Source organism: Pholcus phalangioides, unplaced genomic scaffold (assembly GCF_987345545.1).
Source record: "Pholcus phalangioides strain wild (caught in Gottingen) unplaced genomic scaffold, Ppha-v1.0 ptg000015l_1, whole genome shotgun sequence".
NCBI lineage: Eukaryota > Metazoa > Arthropoda > Arachnida > Araneae > Pholcidae > Pholcus > Pholcus phalangioides.
Window position 1 is genome coordinate 16,681,655 of NW_028301608.1, and position 17,277 is coordinate 16,698,931.

Sequence of the window (17,277 nt, forward strand, 5' to 3'; positions counted from 1 at the left end):
CCAGGGCCGTCTTAGGGCATGGACCCATCCGGGCCTTACCGCCTACATTCTGGAGCACGTTCCCTAAGGATGGGGGTTTTCACAGGCCCCAAGTTAAATTCTTCACAGGCAGGGTTCTGTGAAAAAGCTAGTCTCTATATTAAATTTATACTGTGAAAAACACACATACAAAAATATGATGAAAACCATATCAGGTCCCGGGCTGCAGCTCTGTCAGTCCCACTCTTGTGAGGGGTCATGCCTGGAGGTCTCGTGTCCATAAGTGACCTCACCTCATGATATTTTGTATAGTACAATAAATTTAGGAAATAGGTAGGCTGTTTATTTCCGGCTAAATATGGGACCACCATAGCATCACTTTGCCTAGGGGAACCCATGGTGTTGAGACGGTGCTGAATAGAACTCAGATTAGCGGGGAGCTCAATAAATTCTAGGCCAGTGGTCTGGAGGCCAATCTTATTTGCAAAGTTTTCATTCAGTATAAATTCACTGAAAAACTTGAAAAATAAATTTAATACGTATAAAGGATCTTGCTTCTAGACGGTCGAAGACTGGGTAAGACAGGGGGTCACGAGAAGAAAATGTGCTTCAAAGGGGGCCACGGGCAAAAAAAGGTTAAGAAACGCTGCTATAGAGGAATATGGTCGAGCGGTGCATGTGCGGTTTAGTAGTAGTACTTCAATAACAAGAAATAAGATCACAGAAAATATGGAAAATAAATTTATTGAAAAGGAAAAAAGAAAAGAAAAATACACAGCTTGACATGACCTCAACAATAAATAGCCACAAGCCATTAAACATGTATACGCTGATGTACATGCAGATACATTGGATGTGTATTTGTATGTATATATATATAATTTTTTTTCTTTAATGTAACACACACACAGAAGCACACAGTCAACAATACACAACAGAAGGTGGGGAGGGAATTACAGATGAAAGACGTCCTCCTCCAAAATAGCTAAGATGAGATCTGCCTTCCTTGTCCAGCAAATCTAAAACACTGTCGTCGTTTATGTACAAATATTACCACAAAAATATTCACTTACTCCAGCAAAAAATGGTGTCACAAAACAAAAGTATCCAATATCTCTCTCTATCTTTTTTCTTTTTTTTTATGTCACAACTAAATGTGCTATTAAAAAGTATTTGATCTGTACGATGTGGATGGTATGAAGAGGAACAAGAGTGGGATTCATTTGATGGCTGTTCCATGATTTATCGATTTATGCAGTCAAAAAGAAAGGAAAACTGCATGAAATATTATAAATAAAATAAATAATGCTCGATCCATTTGCAAAACTGGCAAAAGTTATAATACAGCAGCTCCTCATTATAATGAACATTCAGGTATTTCTTGCCTTTTATTAGAACCACCGATAAAAATTCAACGGACATTGTAGCCTAGATGAAGGGTGCCCAACCTCCAGCCCAAATGTGACCCGCCAAGAGGTTCCACACGAAAGGTGCTTCAGTAGAAGGATCAATGCGCACAGCACAATAAAAGCCTAGGATGACCACATTTCCTTCATAAAAATAGGGAAAATCAAGATCCATATAAAAAAAACATCACCAATTATCACACAAAAATTTTTTTTATCATATATAAGTAAAGTTTCAAATTACAGGAAAAATTATCTTTGGAAAAGTAAGGTTGCCAATTACAGTCTAAAAAAATTATCTAAGGCAAGTCAAGTTGATAATTATAATAATTATCCAAGGCAAGTGAGGTTACCAATTGCAGCCACAAATATCGTCAAAAGCATTAGTTTTAATAAGCCATGAAAATAGTCTCAAATTTCAATTTAAAAAAATCTTTTTCTTTCTTTCTTTCCAACTGAGCACAACTCAGGTCTATCGCCATAGGCAATTTACTACCTAGCGAGTTGTGCCGGAATTGTAAGGGTGTGTACCTAACAGTCTGAGTATGTATCAAGTGTTGTGTATGATTTTTCAGTGCTGCCATCTATATCTCAGAAGTGAAGTGAGTGATGTGTAGTTACTGAATATTTGTACTGTTTGTAGGACTGCTGCTCTCTGTGGCGAGACTTTTTAACGGGGAGATCGGCTCGCATTTGCACCTCAAAGTTGGGAAAATTAAAAAAAAAAAAAATCAAGTGAGCTTTGTTGAAAATGGGGGGGGGGGGGAACTGGACATTCTAAGAAAATGCTGTGATGACTTAAATGCAGGATGTATGGTCATCCTATATATATACAAGTTTCTGGCCCGCGACAGGCAGAAATACCGCATATCTGGCCCGCAAACTATTACTACTATTTAACTGTACATGCACCTTACACAAATTCCTCTTCAAAATTTCTAACGAATCGGCACATGCCAGAATGTGTGTTCTGATTGAATGTGTGGTCTATGTTGCAGAGTTGTGCTTGTTTTGTGTTCACGCTGCCATCTGTTTTACATTTCCTGAAGTAAACATGGAAATGCTTGAATTTTCATGTTATGTTAGTATCGTGTTGTAGGTCTGCCTGCTCTCTGTGGAGACTGGCTTGCATTTGCGCTTCAGTGGTGGCCCACAGACTGAAAAGGTTGCGCACCCTCTGGCCTAAATGAAGTCATCAGCTATGCCTTCAGTATATTGACCCTTTTCTTTGTTCCTTTGTTCCCTTTTCTGATATGCGACATGCACGATATAACAAGGGGTTACTGCATTATTTATAAAAGTTAATGATACGAAAATTTATATACAAAATAAATATAAGGGTGTTGATGTAGACTTTTGTGGTTGCATCTTATGAAAAATAAGACCTTAAGTAGCTGTTAGAAACCGGAGTCTTCTGTTAACTTCTAACATTCACCACCCACAGCTGTGGCAGACATCTTCAGAGATGTGAAGATTATTCTAAAGGTAACTGTCTCTGAAGATATCTGACGACGAGTTGATATCTGAAGACCACAATGAAACAGCCTGGTAAGCTCTTATTTTTTAAAACAAGAGGGTGATCCGATGAAAATCATTTATACAGAAAATTAATGTACAGAATTCTTTAGTAGGGGTTAGCCAAAGGGATATTCTGATATAAAATTATAACTTGAAGAGCAAGCGCAGAAATCCTTTTTCCATAGTGGAAAGTAATGCACACAAAAAGAAAACTTACATATGGGATGTGAATAAAAAAAGTATTTTTTTTCCATTTGATCATTTTTGTTGCACCACAATCGTTTTCTGCACACGAGAGCCTGTAGACCGGCACCTACAGTTTATTGCCGTATTCCAAACAGCAGCATTACACATTTTGCCTTTTCTTACATATCTTGCTGAGAGGTTGGTGTGTTAACTCCCGGGTGGGGGACTCCCTGAGGTAACAATCTTTCTCTATGATCTCATGCTGTTGATTTTTTTCCCAGATCAGACACAATGTGAATCAGAAATAATAATGCACCAGTTCTTTATAACATACAAAATGCTTACAAGATGATTCAGGATATATTTTCAGAATAAGCATTATTATTGTTTGCTGCGTTTTTGGAGAAGTGATGGTCATTCACTGGTTTTGGTCTTTACAGAAATTCACTGGTTCTGATCGCAACTTGTTGATGCTCAATCAAAATAGTGTCAAAATTTGAAATAGAAAACTGGAAAAAAAATTAAATAATTCGTCAATTCCAAAATTTGCACTTGCCTCCCAATTACCCATTTCTAATGAAGTAGTACTGAATAGTTTATAAAATTCTGTTGTTCTTGTATTTGGAATCCCCCAGATGCAAATTTTGAGGAAGGCATGGGAGGATTTTAGAATCATACACCAGTCATTACATCAATAAGCTCAGAAACCTCTTCCCTAATCTAAAGAAACAGCACAGACATAAAAAAAAAATCTAATTGTTATAACAAAACTTCTGGAAGTTATACAGTAGAGCCTCAATAACTTAACACCCCAAAACTAGTTATGAACATGTCGACTGAAGCGGATGTCCAGATAGAGAGGTTTTATTTGATCTTTCCCTCACAATTTTAAATATTATTTATGTCGTGTACATGTATTTAAATACATATATACATAGTTGAACAATTTCCATTCCATAATCTATAAATTAATAAATAAAAATTATCTGTAATTTTCTACGAAAAGTTTCCAAATAATCCAGAATCATGGTGGGAAAAAGTATAAGTGTATCAAAATATCGGTTATTTGCAAATGAGCAGACCAATTGCCAAACAAGTTAGTCAGAATTAGTTCGTTTTTTTTAACTTCAAAATTTTGAAAAAAAAACCCCCTTTTTTTAGTTTAAGCATTTCTCGCTCAAAAATTCCAGATGTCATCTGCACTTATTTGTGACTTTCTAGTCTACAGATCGAGTTTCCAGGTTCCAAAAACTATAAAGTGACCCTACTACCAAAGTGCAAGGAAGTATTTTCAACCAACAAATGACAAAAAACAATGAAATGAAGAATTGTTGAAATATGCGACAGAAATGTTGTGAAAATTTATTAATGGGCAATTTCAGAAAACTAATCGAGATAGCACATTACGAATTGTAGTCAACTTAAGCAGGATTTAGCTATCTTGTGTCAAGTTAAACAGGTTTCTCCCCCATTGAATTTAGTATTATGCAAATCATAATAATAATAAATGTCAAGTTATCTGCTTATTGAGTTATCGAGGTTCTACGGTACTAATAAAAAAAGAAACCATATATTTATTCCATATCAAATTTCCTTCAACAGATACTAGACCGATTTGTTTTATTAAAATACTGATATTCAAATAAAACAATTTTGGCAGTGTTTTGCTAAATTTACCATCCCCTCCCTCAAAGTTTCCTTCCACAATTCAAGGCATTAATCTTCATTTAAAATTTATTATTAATTCAATTAAAGACCTGAATTCCAACCAAGTCCTTCAAGTGTTCTCAAAGGTGACAGTGAATCTTTGAGACCAATGATGAGCATGACTCAATGATCCATTATTTTGTTAGAAGAAAATATTGAGGGAATTTTTCTCCTTAGTACTCATCACAAGTGCAATTTGAAAATATGGTGCCATGTCTGCAGTCACTCACGCTAATCATATCTTGGTGAATCAAAATTTTTACCAACTGGTAAGTTCAAATTATGAAATTGAAATATGATTTTCCGAGATCACCCTCTGTAACAGCAAATGGCAATAGGTGAAGATTTTGGCTGAAATCTGAAAAAAATTGGTTGCATTTTGAAACAGTGGCAGAAGAAATGTATGCAGTGGTACCTCTACTTCCTGAATCCTCATCTCAAATCAAATGTTTCTATATGCAATAATGAAGATCCCATTGAATATTTGAACTCCATACTCACAAAATTTTCATAGAAGTGAAAGTATTTAGACAAAAAAAAAAAAACAATAATGGGAGCAGGTAAAAAAATGGCAAGAAAAAAAGCAGAATTTTCAAAGAAATTTTTTAGTATCATTTCTCATTATATTCTTATCTGAAAATATTGTCAAAAATTTTGATATTTGCTTTATCTTGACAAACTGTTTTGCCCTAGCCTTATAGTTTTTACCATCACTGCATATACAGTGCTCAGAGCTGTCTGCCCTGACTTGTTTGAAGTGCCTAAGCCTTAGAATTTTTAATCAGTTTATTATGACTTTTCCTTATAAACTTCATAGGGGATAATTATCTCTTAAATTGCACCCATTGCTCATAAATGAGTTCAGTAACCTGCTATATTTGCTTCGGTGATTCCTGATGCTGCTTAACTGAATAAACACACGCGACGACCTGAGGAATTTTTAATGTTTAGTACATGCCGGAATATATTGTGTGTGTGTGTGTTCATGTGTGGCTCAAAAATATTAATGTTGTCCGAATTACACATGCATCATGTTCTGATGATACTGCCATCTATATTCAATATTAGAAGTAAAAATAGCCAGGTGGCAGAATTTTTGTAATGCAAGTATAGCGTTAAAGGTCTGCTTGCTCTCTGTGAACAGACTTTTTTCAAACGGGAGATCGACTCGCATTCATGCCTCAAAGTAGGAAAACTACAAAAAGCAAACTGGAGCCAACTGCCAATGGAGTATGAACCTGAATCCTTGCAATGCAAGTCCACAGCAATACTCACAGGACTGCACAGCAGCGATTCCTGATGCTGAAAAAGACAGAAAACGGGGGGGGAGAACCTTTACTTTACAGCATGGAGAGGCATATTGCTGACTATTTTTTCAGAGTTTAACCCTTCAACTGCACAGAAAATTCCATTTTAGCTTTTCAGGCTCATTATTTTCTTAGTTTATGAAAAAAAATTAGTTCATAATATATATTTTGAGAAATAAATTTTTCTATGAATTGCAGCATATAATTTCTAAAAAATTAATATGATTATTATTTTTTTAAATATCACAGGTCGCTCAGAGATAATCGGGCAGTTAAAAGGTTTAACATTCACTCACAGTGAATTTTTCTAGTAACTCAAGTTTACTCCAAAAGAGACACTAACTATATCAAGATACCACTGCACATACACAAATAGATTGTTTCCTTAATAAAATAAATAATTAGTAACACAGTATTAGTAATATGATAGAAAAATGTTTTGAATGTTTGAAAAGGCAACCAAATCATGTTGGACGCAACAGACCATTTCTACAAAAGGTATCAAATCTATTAAAACCCATTCCACTTATATGAATGCAAATTAAAAAACTTTCTTTTCTATGCAATGGAGCCATAATCATCACCTATTTTCAGCAATGAGCATAAAAATATGGAACAAAAATAATACAGAAAAAAATAATGTACGAAATTAAATTCTGTAACAGCTGTACTCTCATAATAACAATCAGAAAATTAACAAACATGATCAAGATTGAAAACAGTGTTGATGAAAAAAAAATTTGTACTTCCAAAAAAGATTGACGAAGTTCATTGATTGACACACACATATTCAAGCATTTATATGGCCATGCCTGCATGGAGACAAAAAAATTACATTTGAATAAATTTTAAAAACCTTCAGAACAAATCTTGATAAAACTAGAGCACGCTCAGATACCTATCAATTTGGGGGGGGGGGGGAATAAAAACTTGTGCAAACAAAAATCTACTGAATAAAAACTGACAAAAGAACAAAAAAAATTAATTAACAAATGTATATTGTGCAACAAAAAATAAATATGCATAATTGGAAAAATTTGGATCCAAAATTCATGTTCTAAAAATTTTCTCCTTCAAAAACAGGGAAAAAATCTACATCATAAAACTATCTAAAAAAAATAATACAAAACCTTGGCAAAAAAAGCATGAAAATATGCACATATCCAATATAAATTTCATAGTAAAATACACATAGATACTATACAAGACTAGAGATGCAGAATGCATAACTAAAATATATATAAAAAAATAACTACAAAAAATTAAATGCATTGAAATATGAAAAAAAAGAACATTAGCGGCATAAAAAAAAATCACATAGCAAATTAAAAAATGCAGATTTGTCCTCTAAGAGAAAATTGAGATTTTTACATCAGAGAAAAATTACCCATATCTTTTTAACAGCTAAATTGAATGGGTTTGATTGAAACCAATTATGCTATTCAACGATTACAGAAAATGAATAAGTTCTTAAACTTAATAAAAACATGATGCCAAATATTGCTAATACATTTATATTACGTATGAGTACAAAACAGATTCCATAACTAGCCCCGACATACCAGAACATGCCTTTATGACTGTCATCAAGAGAATCTACAAATATGTATAGATTAAAATGTTAATTATATATATATATATATATTTTTTGATAATGTGATTCTCCAGTGTTCCCAAGGGATCAGCATGATCCACCCAGGGAACTTGTTAATGTTAGTAAACATCCATGCCCAAACCGGGATTCAAACCCAGACCTGCACAGTCACAGGCTAGTTCCCCTAACCAATGAACTGCCAGGCAGCCATTGTTATTTGTATGTTTTCATTTATTTAATGAAATGAAAACGTTATGAGAGGCAAATCTACAAATTGCATCAAGGGTGAACAAATGGATCATGAATTATTAATACGCAAGTCAATCAACTACGTTGAAAAGGGGACACCAGTATCGATTGGTAAGGGACAATCTAGGTTGTAATTTTTCTCCAATAGGGTAGTTAATAAATGGAATAGCTTACCCCCGGAAGTAGTAAATTCTAACACAATTGACACATTTAAAAAGAAATACAATAAACATGTTGGGGTAAATCGAGAAGCTATCCATACTTAGAATAAGACAACCATAAGTATTCCAAACCCCCCTCCGCCTTTGTTATCCATAAGTAAGTAAATTGAAAACCAACTCCTTCCCCCCCCCCCCATCGATGCTGACGTAATACTTGAATGACCCCATACGTGGTTACTAAATTAGAGTCAGGACAATGCAAAGTTTTTAGAATTCCTATCAGCGCATCTTTCAACGGGCACTATATGCTGGAAAAGTTTAAAGAAACATTATTTTGAACCTGTTTTTCTTTGGAAAAACTTATTTTTGGCTCTTAAAAATTTTTTCTGGTACCTACGAATTATACCATCTTGTTGTTGTGATTGTACACATTCTATGCAATACAGCAAACTGCCAAAATTGCAATATCATCAAAAATAAAACCTTCGGGTCTGAACTTGATGCATATGACACCACTGCATTGTTAGTTAGATACAAAAAACCACAATGAAGTCAAAAAATGTACAGAGGGAGCATCTCCAAACACTAAACAGAAATACAGCAGGAAAAATACTTCCATTTCTATAACCAGGCCTAAGAAAAATAAGATATGTGGAAACACGCCTTCACACATGCATCATAAATAAAAATCCATTTTCAAAATTGAATATATTTTTCAAATTAAAAACACAGAATGATAAGTCATACATGAATATAAAAGAAAAATATCTGCGTTTTAGATCATGAACAATGATGCTAGTGTGTCGTTTATGAAGCTTTTTGACAAAGAAATGAAATGGTGTCTAGTTAGCAGAAAGCTTGCTGTGCTCTTTCATTTGCATAATGTCAGCTAACCGTAATCTATTTAGCATGTTCCTCAGCTTACTGTTTGGTGTGTTGAAACAGTACACAGGAAACTGCTGTACTATTTAACAATACATACAGGAAACTGCATAATTTTCAATGATTTATTTTCAATAATGATGAGCTAAAATGACTGAAATTCTACCTTCACATGCAAAAAAACTAGAGGCAGATAATTTTTGCATTTGACTTCCACAAGAATGTTTTGAAAGATTTTTCATATTGTTTTGATATTATGCGTGACCAGTGTTTGCCAATATCCATAAAAATTCAATTTTACTCCTCCGAATTTCGTACAGGAGTTCTTTTTCACTGATAAAAAAACCCCATTTTTATGAAAATAGCCCTTGAAATTTTGGCGAAAAATGAAATTATTCTCCAAAGTTTTATTTCTGGAAAACATTGAATGTGACTGAAGAAAGTCATATTGAACATTTATTAAAAACTCTTCCCCTCATATTTTCCCTTTATATCCATGTATAAATTATTAATTATCCCTGTCATTAATTTAAAAAATATATTTCGAAATCAGATGATTTTTTCTGAATTATCCTGCATTTTGTCTGCCATACAGATATGTTCTGGAACGGAGCTAGCCTCAGAACTTATTTTTTTTTACAGCTGCATTTATGAGTATATTCCGATTGAAATTTTTACCAAAATCTCTTGTTCATATGCTGGTAAAAAAATGTTTGCTAAGACACCTCAGGATTCACACGCACACACACAGCATGTAAAACATGTATCACAGGATACAAATATCACACTGGGGACTTTTTTTTTCGATGAAGAACATTAACATACTCCAGCACATTGACATTCATGCACTAAAGCTGATGCACTGTACATTTCTCATGATAAGATAAACACTATGCAAGTTTAAATATAAAAAAATCTAAAATATATTCTAGTATAGGGACATTCATCAAAAACATAAAAGTTTCACAGTACATGCTATTCCATAGGCATATCAATGGACGATTACTTTATTGCAAAAATGTTCTATTTCCCTGGCTGCCACCTAAACAATACCAGTCAATCCATATCGGCAACACGTTCGCCATATGATAGCACAAAAATGATATTTTTTTAAAGATAAAAATTATTTTTATGGCAGCTTGGCCAGATCTCAAAACTTTAACTGCAGTTTTTCAAAAAATCAAAAATCTTTAGTACAATTAGCAGAATCCCATATTTTCTCATCATTAAGACAAAAAAATATTCACCACGACAATAATTATTATTACAAAAAGTTTTGTATAGTCAACACTTTGATTGATTGCATGCAGCATTAATTAATTATTTTTAAACAGTTACAATCTTAACATTGATATTCAGCTTTTAGCCCTGTGATTTTCCATGACAGAAAATTTTGACTCAATGAAAATTGATAAAATGTGTTACATAGAATAAGTATATGATGATATCACAAAATTATGGAACAACTGATAATAAATAAATTTCACAATAAGAAGTGATTGAAATAAGTAGGAAATGTTGAAAACGCATTCTAAAAACTCAATCAACAAGGTGCTGTATATATACAATACTGTAAACATGCAGAATGTCTTCTTTTTAAAACAATTTTCGTTAGAATACATACATATATATATATATATATATAATGTTTCATAAATGACAGTTGTTGAATGAATCATATTGTGCACTCGCCATGAATAATTATAGCTTCAAAGTTCAAATCTTATACAGTAAAAACTTTCAGTGAAAAAATTGGTTTTCTACAAATATTCCCACTCGAAAAATTTGTTTCCAGTAAATCAGCAGATACAAATGTGTTACAACAACTGCAATAATTTTTTAATTTTTTTTTTTTTTTTGCAGTTATCCTTTACAAATAATGGGATAAAAAAAAGCTCCCATTGTGCATTTCATTTTCAGCAGAAAGATATGAAACGATTTTTCCCTTTTGGAAAATGTTGAAATATAGGCATTTCGTTACTGTATACGCACTTTTCTAAAGTCACCATTCACCTTGCGCATCACTTTTTTTCTATATAAATATAATAAGGCTTCAGTTTTCATTTTTTCAAGTACCCATAACTGAAAAATGTTGCAGGTAACTATTCTTAGATATTCATGACTGAACTGAAAAATTTAGAGGTAAAATGTGCCCTCAAATTTTCACCTCAATATACAGACAGAAACATTATTTTTTAAATGTAAGAATTTGAATTAGAAATAAAACAAAATACAATAAGAACCTTGATTAAATGATTCACAGGGCCAAATCAAGGTCAATCAGTCACGCATACAATCACTTTCACAAACTGGTGATTTGAAAATATTTTACATAATTCTTACAATTATCATCATATACCAAAGTTTGATTTTTATTAGTTTGTAAATAAATTTACCTGTGATCGGCAGACTCTTAGTTTCACACTTCTAGGGATCATGTCTATTAACTGAGGATCTTGTTATCTGACATTACCTAGAATCTATCCTCCCAGTTAATCGGATGCTATACTGCAACAACCACCAGAATATTTGCAAGTTGCATCAGATAAATTTTCAAAATTGGCACAACGTGAAAAATTTTACTAGGATTTTTTTTTAAATAGGATAATTTTTTTTTCTGACAATTTCATAAAATTATTATTTTTTGATCAAATGCTTGAAAATTTTATTTAGAAATTTCATCCTTTAATATATTTTTCAAAGTTTCATGGCAGCATACATGCATGAACAACAATATTTAAAAATAAACTCATTTATGTATGCAAAAGTTATTTTCTGAAGTTATTAAATTATTATTTAAACTTGTTTTTTTTAAATTTAAATAACCGTTTTATTAAGAGAAATTTTTTAAGCACAAAGCAAATCTCAATAAAGGTTTTGAGACAATCTTTTAAGTAAAATAAAAAGTCTTGATTTATGAACTGAAAAATATATCAGCAGCTTGAGAACTTTTCTCCATAACAGTACTTCCAGTCGTTAACAGTTTAAGCAACACTGACGAGATAACTCGTCTTCGTAAAAACCTCTTATTATAGCACTGACAAGCCTAGACAATTTGTAAAGTTGATTTACAAATTTCAGATGGATTCAGATGGCTTCTAGATAATTTGTAATTCCCAATGGAAAACTTTTCCCTATACCCCTTAGTTTGTACCTGCTGAAAATCGGAAAAAAGCCTGCTTCATCGCAAAAGATATGGCATTTTGAGGAGGGGGGATCATCATCATTCTTTGGTGTCCCGTAAGGGAAAAGCCTAGGCAAATTTTGCCCATTGCTTTAACACCAAGTGGTGGGGGGGGGGGGGGTTAGTGATTTCTAATTGCAACTTAAAAGGTTGAACTAGTTTTAAACAGTCAATGATATTTTTTACTTTGTTAACCTCTCACAAAAAGCCTTTGAATTTAAATCATTAAAAAAACAACTTTAAAGAATAAATGGAAATGCCCATTTTTGTGAATATTTCATAGAAATTGTTGAATTTGGGGGAGACAGAGTTAAGATGTTATTTCATTTAATGTATTCATTTATTCACGTCACAAAGAATTATTTAAACCTCATGTTCGTTAATTCTAGAATTCTATGCTCTTTTCCAGCATGCATTAGTTTATATTATGTTCATTTACTAACAATGTTTCAAGAGAGGAATAATAATGATGCCACTAAATTAACCATTTAAACTCATTATAATTATTACAGCTCCCATCTGAAAATTTAATAATTTCAATTTCTGTAAAACAAACATATGGTTATAATTAATATTCTTCAATTACTAAGCAATCACTAAAAAAATTGCCACAAAATACAAAAGCTTCCATATGCACATGCCAACCACTATTTAAAAACATGAAAATGATTTTCCACATCAAAAAATTCACAAATTTTAAAACAATTTTTTTTTCTTCCTTCCCATACTCATTAATTTTTTTTCTCATAAGAGAAATTTAATTTTAGATCTGTAGAAGAGATTTAAAAAAAACAGGTCTGATTTCATGACATAAAAATTAGCCATACTGAAATTTGTTAAAAAAACCTACTCTAAATTGTTATCAATCATGTTACCTCACATATATATAACCCTATAACCAATTTTCTCTTATCTACTCTGAGTTACAATTTTTGCTCACTTTCTCTAACGATTATGAATATGAGAACATAATGCTCTTAAATTAAAGATATGAAATCCTACAGCAAAACAACTGAATTATTTAAGAAATTGTATCTTGAATTCTTTGTCATTATACGAGATATTACAATCAAATTTGAAGGGCTCTTTGCTGAGACACCTAGAATTTAATCAGCAAATGAGTAGCTAAACAATCTAGAACTTTATAATAATTATGGTAACTTGATAATCTAACCGCTAAAACAAATAACATAGAATTTCACTTCAAGAAGCTATGTTTGCAGAAACAATTTCTCCATGTACCAATTTGACAAACAAATCCCTAGTAACATCCAAATATTATTGGCTTGTTACTGAACATCATCGCTATTCATAATTCTTCAAACGATGAGTCAGAATTCACACAGGATTGAAAAAAAATAAGATATACTGTATTTAAGCTACAAAACATACTAATATATAACTGATATATAAATCTTTCGAAACTTCTCATTTGATAGTGACTTATTAAATGCAATAAGTTTTCAACATTTATAAAGAAAAACAGATAATTTTTTTTACTTTTTTCCCTTTATATATTATCACAATCACTATATAATTATTTTCCTCCTCCATGGTTGATCCCTAAGATAATAGATGGCATAAACCTATTCAATCTGGTTACAAAACCTGTTTCTTGTTGGCAGCTGAAATGGCAGGAGTAGCAGCTGCATCTTCCGCTTCATACATCTGTGTTGCCCATATCAATCCAGCTTTACTACCTGTTTCAATTATGCTCTCCAGAGTCTCATCTCTGTTCAGTATCGCTCCAAATATATACGTCTGGGAAAATCAAAAAACCAAACTTAACCAACAATAATTATCAACAAATAATGTTTATAACAATTAAGATTTTCTGAAACAAGCAGGTAACTCTATTTCATTTGGATGTTTGGATGAATGGTCATCCTGCAATAAGTTAAAATTTTTTTTGATTGATACAAAAATCAGGTAAATCCAAGCTTTTGTATCAGAGTTCCTCAACAAGTGAACCGAATATCTTGTTCATTTGAATCAAGAAGGAAACACACTGGAGGCTTCTTTGATGATTGGTTTGAATCTCAAAACACAGTAAAGTCTGCTATAACTAGTAGGGCTTGTAACAAATTATTTGCAAGCCATTGTCAAATAACTAATGCTAAAGATACGAAAAATATTCTGTTATAGCGAGCTGGAAATAATGAAGCTTTGTTATAAAATCAACAAAATTTTCTGTAAAGGTGAGTTTTTCTTTCTTTCCTTTGAGGAATTGAACTAAAATGATGAATTAATATCACATCATCACACATGCTTCTCATAAACATGACTCTGGGGTATTTCTAACAAAGAATGGACTAGGAAACATTATATTTTTACCCCTTTCATATTTTTGAGATTTCTCAGTATACAATATACACATGGGATACGAGACAATTTTATTTGACTTTAGTATCTCCCAGTGACAGATGTAATGGTCACTGCCAAGCTTGTTTGACCAGAACTGTGGTCTAAAGCTGTTTCCGAATGGCTGAACTAATCATGCTGAAAAACTTTTGGATTAGTAGAAAAATTTAAACAAATTCAAATAGCCACAGAATTGAGCAGCAATATGATAATTGAAAATTTATTTTAATTGTTCAGTCAGTCTGCTATATTGTTTTAAGAATACAGAATTCTAAGCAAAAAAGTCAGAAAATCACTGTTGCAAGACCAAAAATCCATTTCCCAATGGGAGTCCTATTCATTAGTTAATATTGGAGCTAAATGTTCTAAAAGATGATTCAATACAGATATAGCACAGCAATTTTTTACAATTCATAACAAGAGCAAAAAATTCTAATTCACTTATAATAATTTTCTCCATGATTGTCAACTTTCATTATAATGGACTTTCGCTGTGTATCATTCCAATCATTTGAGGTGGGCGCAAAAGTGAGCGTTTCCTTTCGAATGTTTTGTAATTTTGATGCAACATTTAAATGCACAGAATAAACAAGTTTAGTACACTATTTTACCAAAAAAAATTTCTCAATAAATTTATTTACCTTATCAGTTTTATCCATGGTAATTTCAATAGCCATTCCTCCACCTGGCAGCCATGGATAGGGTTTAGCCTTTGCAAATACATTTTAATATATTTATATGCTATAAATAATATACAGGGTAGGCAAAAAGTCTGTAGAAACTTTAAAAATTCATAAAAATCAGAAAAATAACCGAAATAAAAAACAGTTTGCAGGGTTAGTATTGCTAGGTCACAGGATTTTTCTAAGACAGGAAAAAAATAACCAAAAAAACAGGCGATAGGCGGTGCTGTCAAAGAAAAAATACACAAATAATGAACAGAATGCCTCTAAATCGTTTATTACAGCAATATGTGTTTTTCACATGACCATCACCACAGAGGACAACACATTGCAGGCAAGTCACAAATCCAGCAACAGCAGAGTACAGCAGGTCCACGCACACAGTTTACAACGGTGAACTGGTTGTGGATTAAGAACAATTTCTAATATCATCTCATTTACATATTTCCCACCAAATTTGCTTGTACCAGCGCCACCTGCCGGTGGCGTTTTTTTAGTTATTTTTCAGACAAAAAAATTCCTGTGACCTAGCAATGCAAACCGTTTTTTATTTCGGTTATTTTTTCGGTTTTTATTTATTTTTAAAGTTTCTATGGACTTTTTGCCTACCCTGTACTACTGTGCATGACACACACACAAAATTATTTGAATAATCATAATTATAAAATAATCACATTTTTGCAACACAAATAGCAGAAAATAAAAACGAACTTGATTTGAATAAAAAAAATAAACATTACAAGTAGAATATGTTACGATAAAAGCCCAAAGACTACTACTACACTGCACATGCACCTTGTAAATATTCCTCTGGGGAATCTCAAAGACTCGTAAAACCTATAATTTACTAAAGCAAACTAGTAATGATCTGAAAAATGCTCAAACATTCTCAGTTTAAGCTTTTACTACACATTAGCAAAACCAATCAGTAAAAGTTCATTTTGTTCCACCAGTGATTGAGCTAAAATGCATTTTCACAAATCTGTTTTTTAATTATCACTAGCTTATGCTATTTAACATTAAATACTTATTATCAATTAATATAATTAGCCAGTTATCTATTAGCTTTGATTACCATTTGATTATACATGTTTTGACGTTATAACTCCTCACCTTTGATTGAGAGATTTTGAAAAATGAAGGGTATGAACCCACAAATTCAGGATATCAATAGTGTTCACCAAACATTTTAACTTAATAAAATTGATTGTAGCTAAATTTTAAACAATATTGATTTTTGCATATCCCAGTATAACTGTAATTAACTTTTTGTAGAGACACTGTTTTGGAGCAATATATTGTCTCCTGAAGATTTTGCAAGTTTTATAATTCTGTGTATTCTCATATTATTAATTTATTTTTATAGACTTTTATCATTTTTATTATTGTTTTCATTCACAGTATTGTTTATATATTTATTTTATTCATTTTTATTCATACTAGTTTCATGATTTTTTGTGCACACTTTTTTTCCCCCTCCAACTGTAAGTGGATTTACTTCTGAAGTTGGAATGAAATGATAGATAAATAATCCAAGAATGTTTTAATCAGAAACATACCTTTTCGACTTTGCTGATATTTCTCAATGCTAAGACAAGATTCTTTGGTGTCGAGGATTTTGATCTCTCAAAGCAGAGAAAGCTAAAAATACCAAAAATAAAATTTATTTGAAAAAAAAATTTAATAAATTTTGTCAGCTTTTTTCAAGTTAATATTTTGAATAGAAATAATATTGAATGAACATTGAGTTATTTATTTAGTTTATTTATATAATATTGTTTGGCCAAAGCCTATACAAGAGGGTGTGGTGATGGGATTTGACATAGGCGATTTATGCTACATACGAAATTAGAAATTGAAGTACAGAATTTGATGGGAGGTTGTTCCAATCAATAATTGTACGGGGGAAGGGAGGAACTAAATTTGAAGCAATCTGTGGATGCAAAAAAAAATTTAAATTTTTGGGAGTGATTGAGTCCATTGGAAAAATTTGAAAAGTAATGATAGGCGAGCGATATATCTACGGGAAGTAAGTGAGAGAATATTAAGTTGGGGGGGGG

General features: G+C 32.1%; 1 protein-coding gene across 1 annotated transcript in view; it reads right to left on the minus strand.

Annotated features, from left to right (window-relative positions):
- Nucleotides 1-707: 707 nt before the first annotated feature.
- LOC149075564 (GRAM domain-containing protein 4-like) overlaps nt 708-17,277 on the minus strand; it is a 62,002-nt gene continuing 45,432 nt past the window's right edge. The window contains exons 17-19 of the mRNA XM_089243053.1: nt 16,777-16,858; nt 15,176-15,244; nt 708-13,934 (exon numbers count right to left, since the gene is read on the minus strand). Of these exons, the coding sequence (XP_089099179.1) occupies nt 13,773-13,934; nt 15,176-15,244; nt 16,777-16,858 (313 nt within the window). The 3' untranslated portion in view covers nt 708-13,772. The remainder of the gene's footprint in view (nt 13,935-15,175; nt 15,245-16,776; nt 16,859-17,277) is intronic.